General features: G+C 40.6%; 1 protein-coding gene across 3 annotated transcripts in view; it reads right to left on the reverse strand.

Moving 5' to 3' along the window:
• SPOCK3 (SPARC (osteonectin), cwcv and kazal like domains proteoglycan 3) overlaps nucleotides 1-13491 on the reverse strand; it is a 440790-nt gene that overhangs the window by 10080 nt on the left and 417219 nt on the right. For all 3 annotated transcript variants that reach the window (XM_049711361.1, XM_049711362.1, XM_033403539.2), the window contains one exon: nucleotides 3886-4107. In XM_049711361.1, the coding sequence (XP_049567318.1) occupies nucleotides 3886-4107 (222 nt within the window). The remainder of the gene's footprint in view (nucleotides 1-3885; nucleotides 4108-13491) is intronic.

Genomic DNA, 13491 nt, shown 5'->3' on the forward strand with positions numbered 1-13491 from the left:
AATCGCTTTCCTTCATGGAGCCTCTCACAGAATGGATATACTTAAATAACTTTATCAGGTTTACTTTGTGCAGGTTTCAAATATTCATAATACCAAAGGACAACATTGCCTGTATTTAATATCTTTCATTAAATTAAAGAAAAACATCCTTTGTAAAACTAATGCAGATGACGCCCCGTTCTGACATTTCCTCCTGTGGCTGGAAGGCATAAACGACCTCGAAAGATGCGACTGTTCTCACTGTCGTCCCATCGGGTGTATCACTGGCCGGGGTCCTGCCCTGAATAGGATTTGCCAGCAAGCTGCCTAAGGGCGTCTCTCAGCATTTTATGTATGAGGACTTCGCAAAGTCTGAATGTAAAGGTAAAGGAGATGCAAACTACTATCAATATATACAGGATGGATAAACAACAAGGTCCTACCGTAGAGCACAGGGAACTACATTCAATATCCCGAGATAAACCATAATGGAAAAGAAAATGAAAAAGAATACACATCTATATCTACATATATCTATAACTGAGTCACTTTGCTGTACAGTGGAAATCAACACAACATTGTGAATCAACTAGACTTCAATAAAATTAAAAAAAAATAAGAGGTACAGCTGCTGGAGCAAGAAGTTTCAGATCCCCGTCCCCTGCGCTCATTCTGTAACATGAAGGACTTTAAGATCACTAAGCATCGTCCTCAGCTGTGGGCGAGATTGTTACATTCTCACAGGGCTATATAAGGGATAAATGATTTTATGTGCCCAAAAGACGACAGGGGCCTGAATAAATGTTAATTTACTTTCTCTTTCCTGGATCTTACATAACAGAACTTTAACTGAAATAGCAACTAATAAATTGAGGTACTTTTTTGAGTAGGGGCTTAAAATATATTTTATGAAAGTAAGTTATTAACACCTAAGGTAACAAAAATCCCAAATTAATATTTTTCCTACTTATTCTTTTATAAGTAATTAGAATGAAATCACACAAACCACCATCATATCCATTTTGTGTTGCTTAATTGTCATGATTTCAGAAAATCAGTCATAGAAACAGATATGCATTTTAACTAATTACAAGCTTTTTTTAGGTTACAATTTTTTTCCCTTGGAAAACTACAAGTATTTCACTTGCCTGAAATTTTATATTCTCAACCTCATTTATTAAACTTTTGAAATTAAGCTTAATTTATTTTTGAAAGGTATTTTTTTAAAAACAACACTATTACTTTATTTTTCAGATATTTTCCATACAACCATACAACTATAGTCCTGATTGCAGTTTTAAGTCAACCTGGATTAATAACACCCCATTATACATTATTCTCTCCTCCTCTCTCTCTCTATATATGTACACACACACACACATATATTACTCTAATTATAATAAACTTAAGAATTTGTTGTTTTTATTGAATAAACAGGAAAAACACATTCTTTATAAGGTGAAACATTTGAAAAAATGTTTTTAATGTTTATTCTTTTCCATGAAATTACTTAATGAGCTAACTCCATAGTCAGTTACCCTGATAGAGCTTTTGTAGTATTTTCTAGCATATTAATGAATAGAATTAGCTAAACTCTCCTAAACATTTGGGAAGTTGTATAATCATTTAACCAGCTCAGGTATCATTTACTAAATTACCTCTACTGTGTATTAAATAATCTCAGAGGATGTCTTCATGTGACTACGAAGATTCTGATACTTTGGAAGTAAGTATCAGGAATAATAAATGAAAAGTATATAAAGCAGAATCTTTTGGGGACCTTTAATCAGTTCTACGAATATTACTACAAAATCTAGGAATGTTTTAAGGTAAAAATATTTAGTTCTGCAGTAGAAACATTCAGAGTTATTCAGAATATTTAAAAATGTTCATGTATAAACACTTGGACATGCTATCATAATAATCAAAGAAAAATTAAAATAACATTTGTCATCATAACAAAAGACCACGTCTCTTTATGGTAGTTTACCTGGATTTACTTTTTTATTCTGTAAATCAGCAGTCCCCAAACTTTTTGGCACCAGGGACCAGTTCCATGGAAGACAATTTTTCCACAGATGGCGGGGGGGAATGGTTCAGGCGGTGATGGGCGCTACGGGGTGGGGGTGGGGATGGTTCAGGTGGTAATGTGAGCAGTGGGGAGCGGCTGTAAATACAGATGAAGCTTTGCTCGCTCGCCCACTGCTCACCTCCTGCTGTATGGCCCAGTTCCTAACAGGCCACGGACCAGTACTGGTCTGCAGCCTGGGGCTTGGGGACCCCTGCTGTAAATGATTTAAGGGTATACTAGTCATTAAAACCTGGGCAAAACTTTATAGGGGTATTCAGTCACCTAAAAAGCACATATGCAATAGTGTAAGTCAACAAGTGTGTGTTTGTGTCAGTATGTGAGTCTGTGTTTGTGAGTTTGTGTGTGTCTCTGTGCATGTGTGTGTGTGTGTGTGTATGATTTAGAATATTTTAACAAATCCAATCTACTTTTTAAACTCTGTTTAAAGTGGTTTATAAACACATTAGTGATTTAATCTATGCTACAAACCCTGCTGTTGACTCACTGCTAATCAATTTATGCATAAGCATGTCATCCCTAATCACTGAACTATTACTAATATATGAAAAAGTAATTGTGATAGTAAAATGACTGATATAATGTGCTGGCTTCCATATGAAAACCTGGGAATCATTAACACAGATTAGAGCAGTTTGTTCATTCTGATAGCTGTCAAGGGCTTTAAAAGGCAGTGACAATAGCAGATGTATCATGTTAGACTAATTCCCCATTTGTTTTTCAAAATTAGCATCAAAGTTACACATGTCATTTTTTCTTAGTTTCCCCAAACTTTATCATAATTTGAATGTTTTGGGTCTATTTCCCTTAGACACAATTTTAGTTATCATTTGGCTGATTACATAAGCATGGCTTCAATTTTCCCTTACGTTACCGTTTCCTACTGAAGCAGGACCCATAAAGGACAAGCCTCATCCAACACTTCAGGCTGCCTCGCCTCTCCTGGGGAATCGAGACTCCTTCTTTGCTAGTGCATTTTCATAAAGCTAAGTTATCTAAAAAGTTTGAAAGGCTAAGTCATTTTAAAATCAAAAGTGTAAAAATAACTTTATGGTGAATGCTGTGGTTCATTTGGCTCGTTTAATAAGATCACAAAATAGAACATTAAAACTCCACAGCGCAGTGATAAAAAACCCATTTATTTTACACCATGGGCAAAGCAGATAGCAAATTAATTTAAATGATTACTTTTAATATCTCTGTTCTCGTATCTCTGTGTTTCTTGGTGGTTCATAATGGAAACTATAATGAAGTGCATTAATAAAAAGTATTGATTACTATTTTTCATGTCATTTAGCGTGTTTTGCATCCCTGAGTTATACTGTTCAACGTGCTGCTTATTTGCTCTTTTATTAAACACTCTAATTGGAAAACTATTTCTCACAATGAATGGGGTGTCACATACTGGTTTTTTTTTTTAATTGAAAAAAATTAAAAAAAAATTTTCCTTGGAGTGTAGTTGATCTACAACGTTGTGTTAGTTTCAGGTGTACAGCAAGGTGAATCAGTTATACACATGTACATATGTCCTCTCTTTTTTGGATTCTTTTCCCATTTAGGCCATTGCAGAGTATTGAGTAGAGCTCCCTGTGCTGTATAGCAGGTCCCTATCAGTTACCTATTTTATACATAGTGGTGTGTGTATGTCAACCTCAGTCTCCCAATTCCCCCCCACCCCTTTCTCCCTGGGAACCAAAAGTTTTGTTTTCTGCACGTGTAACTCTGTCTCTATTTTGTAAATTGAGGACAGGGTACAAATGAGCTTGTCTGTAGTGCATGGCTTTACTGCACGGACAAGATGGCCTTTGGCTCGGTACCTTGTTGCCTCTGGAAGCAGTAGCACCACTCGTTGTTGGAGATGGAGCTGTCCTTGTACGTGTCACAGGAGCTGAAGAAGGCCTCGGCGCACTGCTCGTTCTTATCCAGGTAAATGCTCCCAAGTTCCGACTGGTCCAGGAGCAGGTCGTAGTTTGTATCAAGTCTGTTAAACATCCAGCCGAGTGAATCCTTGCAAATTGGCAAAATACTGGTATCAAATCCTAAAGGCAAAGATGGAAAAATATTAGCTAAACATGAAAGTTGCCATCAGCAGCAAGCAAAGTAAAGAAGTGTCACAGCGGGTTTGTAAGAACAAATCTGACTCCACGTTAGATCTGTTTCTTTTTCATTAACCTTTGTATTCTATTGCTTTTGCTACAGTTAAGAATGTTGCCTACAGCCTAACATACACAGGATAGCCCAGTTCTCAAGGCTCTGACCTTTAAGGGGGTAACATTTTTCCATTCATATAGAGATAAAAAGTTGCCCAACAGAGAATAACATTTGTCTTGTTGGAGGTTTACAGGAACATCGTGAACTGACCTGCGTGGACAGATGCAAGAACAAGGACTCTGACACCATGAAGTTCGCAACAACCAGCCACGCCCCTCCCTCATCTGCCTTTAAAAATGCTTTGCTGAAACGCTTCTGGGAGTTTGGGTTTTTTGGGCATGAGCCACCCATCTACTTGCTTGGTCCTGCAATAAACTTTTCTCTGCTCCAAAATCTGACGTTTCGATTTGTTTGGCCTCACTGTGCGTCACACATACGAACGTGCAATCAGGTTCCTTACGGCACCTACTCAACAGTCGGAAGTCGGGCTTACATCCACCTTGAGTAACTGGTGTCAGAGTGAAGTGGGGTAGTAATATACACCTCTCAGGATAGCTGTGAGAGTTAACTAACCAGAATATAAGGCGTCTAGTACTAATCAGTCATTCATTCAGTGGCAGTTACTACTGTAATTATATATTACTTACTATTCTTTTTGTTGTTCAGGCTTTTTCTGAATAAATAGGCTAGACACATGCCTTGCTAGGTGGATATAGCTATAACTGAATAATAATACCCTACTCGTAAAGAAATAAAATTCATTTTTATTCAAAGAAATGAAAATGCCCTTTGAACAAAAGTATAATTAACACATAATATATAATAACTTCAATAACGCTCTGTATCTTGGTACAACCATGGTGACCATGACAGTTCACAAGTAATATCCGGAGCAAGAAGAACCAGCAGGTACTTTACACACTGCTCTGTCCTCTGCTTCCCACAAGGCAACTTTTTAAGCACACAGCCACTAGAGTTAGGCAGCAGGGTGCACTCGCAGCAGATGCGCATCAGAGCCACACACCATCGAAGTGTGGGTTACCTGGGTCAGCTGCTGACCTCGTGAAGGCCCGGTGTCCTAAAAAGCAGCAGATGCAACGTCAGCGTGTGAAGCGTAACTGAGAAATCTGCTTGCAACTCTTCTTATCTGTCAGGTTTAAGCTACCTTGAACGCGGGTTTTGTCACCCGGTTTTTGTTTTATTTGCTACTTTTCATGCATTGCAAGCGAAAAATACAATACTCGCGTCACTGGTATGGAAGAGAGGGTGTGTTTGGAGATGATGGCTTTCTGAAGACCGAGCATCAGAGAGACTGAACCTTCAACGGCAGGGGCTGAGGAGCCGTTGAACCGTCTACGAGCGGAAACCCTCTCGGGGGTAGTGATGTGTATGTTCTAATAGTTACGTGCACTATCTTGATAATTTTAGTCTGTTAAAATTCGAGATGCAAGAATAAGTGCAGATATAGATATTGAAGGTTTCCTGTTCAAATCCTATCTAGCATTTTAAGGATACTTAGGATTAAAAATGAAACAGAACTTAAACAATTCATAATTTCACCACCTTTTCAGGGTTTATTTTACTAATAAATTCAGAGCATATTTAGTGCTTTCTACCTGTGCATCACTGTCCCGCAATGGGGGCCAAAGGTAAAGTGGTATTGTGACACTTTCATAAAAGCAGAGAGACAGAAATTCAGTGGTTTTCTCACTGTTTCTATTTTTCTTTGTAAAATTGTTTGTAGAGCCAAACAGAATTCTCCCAAACAAACAGACAGAGAGCAAACATGAACTGCTCAATTCCTATTGACTTTCCAGGTCTTGACGCTGGCTCTGAGAATGCAGGGTTCAAACATATAGACAAGACCCCATTCTCTTAGAGTTTACTTTGAAAACCAGCCTGGTTTGAGATATTGGTTGAAACTGCCTCTTACCACCCAAAGTTGTCAAATGCCCAGGGATTACATGAAGAAAGCAACTGCAGAAAAAGATATACTAAAGTCTGTAAAACCATTCAAAGAACCTGAGTTCGGGGTGTGAGATTCTGGTGTGCCTTGGACCCCACCCTTCCGTCCCCAGCTCATTTTAGGAGGCAATGGAGAAACTTAACTGCCTTCAGCAAGATCTTTTTTGACCCACCTCCTAGAGTAGTGAAAATAAAAACAAAAATAAACAAATGGGGCCTAATTAAAAGCTTTTATACAGCAAAGGAAACCATAAACAAAATTAAAAGACAAACCAAAGAATGGGAGAAAATATTTGCAAACAATGCAACCGACAAGGGATTAATCTCCAAAAATACAAACAGCTCATGCAGCTCAATATCAAAAAATCAAACAACCCAATCAAAAAATGGGCCGAAGACCTAAATAGACATTTCTCCAAAGAAGACATACAGATGGCCAACAAACACATCAAAAGATGCTCAACATCACTAATTATTAGAGAAATGCAAATCAAAACTACAATGAGGTAGCACCTCACACCAGTCAGAATGGCGATCATCAAAAATTCTACGAACAGTAAATGCTGGAGAGGGTGTGGAGAAATGGGAACCCTCTTGCACTGTTGGTGGGAATGTAAATTAATACAGCCACTATGGAGGTTCCTTATAAAACTAAAAATAGAACTATCATGTGACCCAGCATTCCCACTACTGGGCATATACCCTGAGAAAACCATAATTCGAAGAGATACACGCACCCCAATGTTCACAGCAGCACTATTTACAATAGCGGGACATGGAAGCAACCTAAATGTCCATTGACAGATGAATGGATAAAGATGTGGTACATATACACAATGGACTATTACTCAGCCATAAAAACAAATGAAATAGTGCCATTTGAAGACATGTGGATGGACCTAGAGACTGCCATACAGAGTGATGGAAGTCAGAAAGAGAAAAACAAATGTTGTATATTAACGTATATATGTGGAATCTAGAGAAATGGTATAGATGATCTTATTTGTGAAGCAGAAATAGAGACACAGATGTAGAGAACAAATGTATGGATACCACGGGGGAAAAGGGGTGGTGGTGGGATGAATTGGGAGATGGGGATTAAGACATATATACTATTGATACTATGTATAAAATAGATAACCAATAAGAACCTACTGTATAGCACAGGGAACTCTACTCAAGTGCTCTGTGGTGACCTAAATGGGAAGGAAATTCAAAAAAGAGGGGATATATGTATATGTATAGCTGATTCATTTTGCCGTATAGCAGAAACTAACACAGCATTGTAAAGTAACTATACTCCAATAAAAGTTAATTAAAAAAGAGAAGGAAACTTACCTGCCTTTATGAACAAAAGGTCTTGGAAGAGGAAGAAGGACACTGGGAGTTAGTGATGCGAGTTTATCCCATCCCCCCACCTACTTCTGAAGGGAGGGGTCATCTGGCGAGCCTCCCAGAGCTCTGCACGGGGTGGGGGGTGGGGGGGGCTGCAAGAGCATCCCGTAAATGCACCAGTCTGCAAGGACAGGGAGAGTCTGACCCCCGGGGGAAGGCGTGCTTATCTGCTTTTTGATGAGTCCTGTTGCTGCCAAAGTGGGAAAGGCAGCTGGAGTACAGCGGCAGGGACGGCTCTGGGTCAAGCAGAGCCTGGAGGCTCACTCTGGGTGCTGGGATGCTGAGGTGGATGGGATACAGGGCACCCCAGAGGAGGTGAGCAGAAGCCAGTGGCTGGGGATCAACAAGAGAGCTCCCTGTTGGGAGGAGTGACGGAGGACCAGCGCAGAGACCACAGAGCAAGCGTACCCTGTCCTCAGCACAGTGAGGCTGCAGTGCTGACGTGATCGGACTTTGTTTTATTGGGTGGGCCCCACAGTGCCTTCGGTTTCTCACGTAAAAATAAAAGACACAGTTTTCATTTTCACCAAGAACTTTATGGAACAGCGTATTCACCCTTTTGCTCCATTACTTTCTGCCATTTTGCAGGCAACTTGATAATTCCATCTTCCCCAAACGTTTTATCTTTTTGAGCAAAGAACTGTTCCAGGTGCCTTTTACAGTCTTCCAGGGAATTGAAAATTTCTCCATTAAGAGAATTTTGTAAAGATTGAAATAAATGGCAATCCGAAGGTGCGAGGTCTGGTGAATACGGCAGGTGAATCAGAACTTCCCAGCCAAGCTGGAACAGTTTCTGCCTTATCAAAAAGTTTCTGGTTATCAAAAAACATGCGGTCTTGTATTATCCTGATGGAAGATTATGTGTTTTCTGTTGATTAATTCTGGACACTTTTTGCTGAGTGCTGCTTTCAGTTGGTCTAATTAGGAGCAGTAATTGTTGGAATTATTCATCTGGTTTTCTGGAAGGAGCTCGTGATAGAGGACTCCCTTCCAATCCCACCATATACACACGTCACCTTCTTTGGATGAAGACCGGCCTTTGGTGTGGTTGGTGGTGGTTCATTTCACTTGCCCCATGATCTCTTCTGTTCCACATTGTTGTATAGTATCCATTTTTCATTGCCTGTCACAACTGGTTTTAAACATGGAACGTTTTCATTACGTTTCAGTAGAGAATCGCATGCAGAAATACAGTCAAAAAGGTTTTTCTCTCTTAACTTAGGTGGAACCCAAATGTCAAAGCAAATTCACATAACCAAGCTGGTGCAAATGATTTTCAACACTTGATTTAGATATTTTGAGTACGTCAGCTGTCTCCTGCGTGGTATAACACTGATTGTTCTCAATGTCTCGATTTGATCGCCGTCAACTTCAACTGGTCTGCCTGACCATGGAGCATCGCCCAGTGAGAAATCTCCAGCACGAAACTTCGCAAACCACTTTTGACACATTTGATCAGTCACAGCACGTTCTCCATACACTGCAAAAATCTTTTTGTGCGTTTCAGTTTCATCTTTACCTTTCTTGAAATAATAAAGCATAATATGCCGAAAATGTTGCTTTTTTTCCTTCTGTCTTCAATATTAAAATGGCTACACAAAAACACACCAATTTTGATGTCTTTTTTTAAATGCACGCTGATATGACAGCTGTCACATACAAACTAACAAAATTGTTTCAAATGAAGTTAAAGACAGCTAAGTGCTACTAGAGCCATCTTATGGAGAAAACCGAACGAAACTTTTGGCCAACCCAATAGAAGGAAAACAGCCTCTGCACAGGATTAGATGGGAACTGGGCCGGAAGCTGGGAGACCAGCAGGAAGTAACCATCACAGCCCTCGTGGGAGATTTTTTGGGTTGTTTGTAGCACATCTTCACTCGAGCTTCTTTTGAACAATCATCAGTCTTAAAATATGTTTTAAAATGATCTCTGCCCAGCTTTTATGACGTGCCAGCCAACATCCTTGTCAGTTTTAATGCCTTGTTATTTTTCTCAGTATAGGGTGAAAGAAAAGTGGTCTTAACCATTCAGTGGTTTTTGTAGCTCTACTCTGAGGAGAGCTTGTCTACAAATCAGATCTCAACATGAAAGAATGTTTCTGAAAATATGACATGCATAGATACTTAACAAACCTTAGACACAACAGGACCAAGAGTTTATCCTTTATGTTACAAAGAAACGGACTTCTTATAGATTACATGCCCGGTGAATGATCGATTTGATGACATGTGATGTCTTAGATGGAGAATGTCAGGGAATTTGATTTGGATTCAGGTCACTGGCCTGAGTTCTGCCACTACCTTGTTGTGGTTAAGTTATTTAATGTATCAAGGCTGTAATGTCCACATTGAGACAATGTGGGGGTTTTTAAAGTATGATCGCCATGTTACCCTGGAGATAAAAAATACAGTGAGTTTACGTTATTTGAATGATATATTTATACACAAAGTTGTGTTACAAGGGTCACTGGAATGATAAGTAACAGAAAAGGACTACAAATAAAATTATTCTGATAGTCTAAACTATCAATGAATGTATACTATTCAGTATGATTCTGTTGATGCTACAAATATAAAATAAAATTAATTTGGAAAAAATTTTAAACTTTTGGAGCCACAGATACTATGTGGTGACTTTGAGCATTCTCGGATATGCTACTGTATATTTATTATATATAATACAGTACGAATATTATATATGCATATATATATATATAGAAAAGAACTCTAGGTCCGGCCAGAAATCTGACTTGGCTCACCAAAGTAAAAACTTTTGCTTTCACCCAATTCCTGAAGTCTACTTTGCCTCATAGAAACATAACCACTCCAGCTTTCGTATGATTAGTATTTCCACTATTTTACTGTCAACTAATTTGCATTTTATATTTAAAATGGGTCTCTGAGAGACAGCATGACAGAGTCTCACACTTTTTCCAAGTGTGACAATCTTGGCCTTTTTACTGAAGTGTTAAGGCCACATGCATTTAATATTATCAAAATGGTTGTATTTAAAACTTCCATCTTGTTGTTATTTGATTTGTCCCTCTATTGTCTTTTCACGTCTTGTTTTTATTAAACATGTTGCTTTTATTTTTTACGATTCCCACTTAATCTCCACTATCGGTTTATGCGGCAGGCAAAACCGTGGTCCCTCAAAGATATCCACGTGGACCTATGTGATGCCACATCCAAAAGGGAGTTATGAGTGGAATTAAAGTTCCTAATCAGTTGACTTTAAAATTGGGAGCTCATCATGGATTATCTGCATTGACCCAACCTAATCACATAAACCCTTAAAAGTGAAGAACTTTTCCCAGCTGTAGTCAGACAGAAATGACACAGGAAAAAAAAGGCTTTAAAGACGGAGGAAGGAGGCTGTGAGCCCAGGAACACGGCTGGTCCCTAGGAACTGAGCACAACACAAAGGAAAGGGGGCCCTGGTCCTACAGCCGCAGGAGCCGAATTCTGACCACCATCCACCGACCAGGGAAATGGATCCTCTCCTGGAGCCTCCGACACCTCGATCTTAGTGTGGTGAGACCCGCGCTACACCTCGGACCTACAGAGCTGTGAAACAATGAAAATGTGCTCCTAAACTACTAAGTTTTGAGGTAATGCTACATCAGCAGTAGAAAACTAACGTAGTTTATTCACTATATTTATTTTATTGTTTGGTGGTTGCCCAGGGTTTACAGTATACCTCACTGGCTATCATGTCTACCTTCAAATGATGTCACAGCCTTGACATCCGCTGTAAGGAACTTACCAGAGTGTACTTAGACCCCAATTCCTCCACACTTTCTGCAATTCATCCATTTTAATTCTACATGTTATAAACCCCACGCGCTGTTACAATGTTTGCTCTAAACAACTTAATAGCTTTTCAAGTGATTAAAAATGAGAAAAGAAACCCTTTTAAAGGAAACTTTGTTTTCTATGCATAACACTCTGACACCAAGTGTGTGGGTTTTCCGCCCAGCAGTACTCTATTTTCTGTGGACGGCGGTGAGGGTCCTGCAGCTCAGTTCAGTCCTTACTTCTGTCCTCAGACCCCAGAGCCTATGGGCTGAGCTCCATAAGACGGCGCCCACCCCACATACCAGCTGCAAGAGGTGGGGACTTGGGTCGACTGGGCTGCAGACGGGGGTTCCCACAACACTCCTCAGGTTCTGACTTACTAGAACGGCACAGAACTCCGGGAAAACATTACCTACGTTTGCCAGTTCATTATAAAGGCAATTATAAATGACAGCAATAGACAGCCCGATGAAGCGGTACCCAAAGGGAGTTCTGGAAGGTTCCCGGGCCGGAGCTTGTGTCCCACGGGGCTGGCGTGTGTCACCCTCTCAGCACGGGGGTGCACCCACCAACCCAGAAGCTCTCTGGACCCTGCAATTGGGGATTTTATGGAGACTCCATCACGGAGGCATGAATATTAACTCCATCTCCTCCCGAGAGGACGGAGGGGGGCTGAAAGCTCCTCCCTCCTAACCGGGGAGTGGTCTTTCTGGGGACCGCCCCCCAACCTGAGGCCATCCAGGAGCCCCAGAGTCGCCCCCTTCCGTAGAAGACGCTCCTTTCACCCAGCAGTTCCAGGGGATTCGGGAGCTCTGTGAAGGAGCTCCTATCACACTCATCACGCAGGAAATAACAAGGGTTTTAGGAATCCTGTGTCAGGAACTGGGGTCAAAGACCAGATATTAGAACAAGATATGCTCCCAGCACCTCTACTACTCAGGAAGTTAGGGTAACAGAGGCTCTGTGTCAGGAAACCTGGGCAGGGACCAAATGCATTATTTCTCACCATGTCACATGTCACCCCGATAGTCCTCTGCGTAGATAGAAACTTCCGCGTGGCATCACTACCTTCTAGAAATTCCTGTAACATTTCTTGAAATCTCTCAACTTTGGATTGTTTAAAATGTCTTGATTTTAGGGCTTCCCTGGTGGCGCAGTGGTTGAGAGTCCGCCTGCCGATGCAGGGGACATGGATTCGTGCCCCGGTCCGGAAAGATCCCACATGCCGCGGAGCGGCTGGGCCCGTGAGCCATGGCCGTTGAGCCTGCGCGTCCGGAGCCTGTGCTCCGCAACGGGAGAGGCCACAATAGTGAGAGGCCCGCGTACCGCAAAAAAAAAAAAGTGTTGATTTTAGCTTTCTTTGCCAGGGATGGTAGTTTTTTTTCTTTTCCTTTAGCACATTAGAAATGTTCCACTGTGTTCTGGCCTTAAGTTCTCTGGCGAAAAGCTTGCCGATGTCCTGATCTCTGTTCCTCCCCCCTTTATTTTCCTTCCAGCTGCTTTTAAGAGGCTCTTCTTAATGCTGACTTTCGGCATTTTGATCAGGGTATGCTTTGGTTCGTTGTTTCTGTTTCTTGATGTTTGCTGTACTCGTATCTGTGGGTTTATAATATTCATCAAGTTCAGAAAATTTCAGCCATTATTTCTTCATATAACTTTCTAAGCCTCCCACCTCCAGTACTGTTATTTCTAGGTAATGTATCTGACATGGCCCCAGAGTTCACTAAGACACAGGTTTCTGTTTGTTTCTTTCTTCCTATGTGCTTTATTTTGGGTAGTTTCTATCATATCTCTTCAGGTACATGGACTTTTTCTTCTGCAGTGTCCAACGTGCTTTTAACTCACCCAGCACATTCTTCACTTCATTTCTTGCCAGCTTCCCCAGACATACTATGTGGGTGTTTTCTTCATATATCCCCTCTTGCAACTGCTGTCCCTGTTTACCTTTATATAACTGTGCATATTAATAATATTTACAGTAGTTGTTGCAGGTCCTTGTATACTCATCCCACCATCACTGTTATTTCTGGGTGTATTTTCTGGACTGCAGTTTCTCCAAGCTGTGGACCATATTTTTATGCTTCATGGCATACCTGGCAGATCTCAGTTGGA

The sequence above is a fragment of the Orcinus orca genome, chromosome 6, assembly GCF_937001465.1.
Source record: "Orcinus orca chromosome 6, mOrcOrc1.1, whole genome shotgun sequence".
In the NCBI taxonomy this organism is placed as follows: Eukaryota; Metazoa; Chordata; class Mammalia; order Artiodactyla; family Delphinidae; genus Orcinus; species Orcinus orca.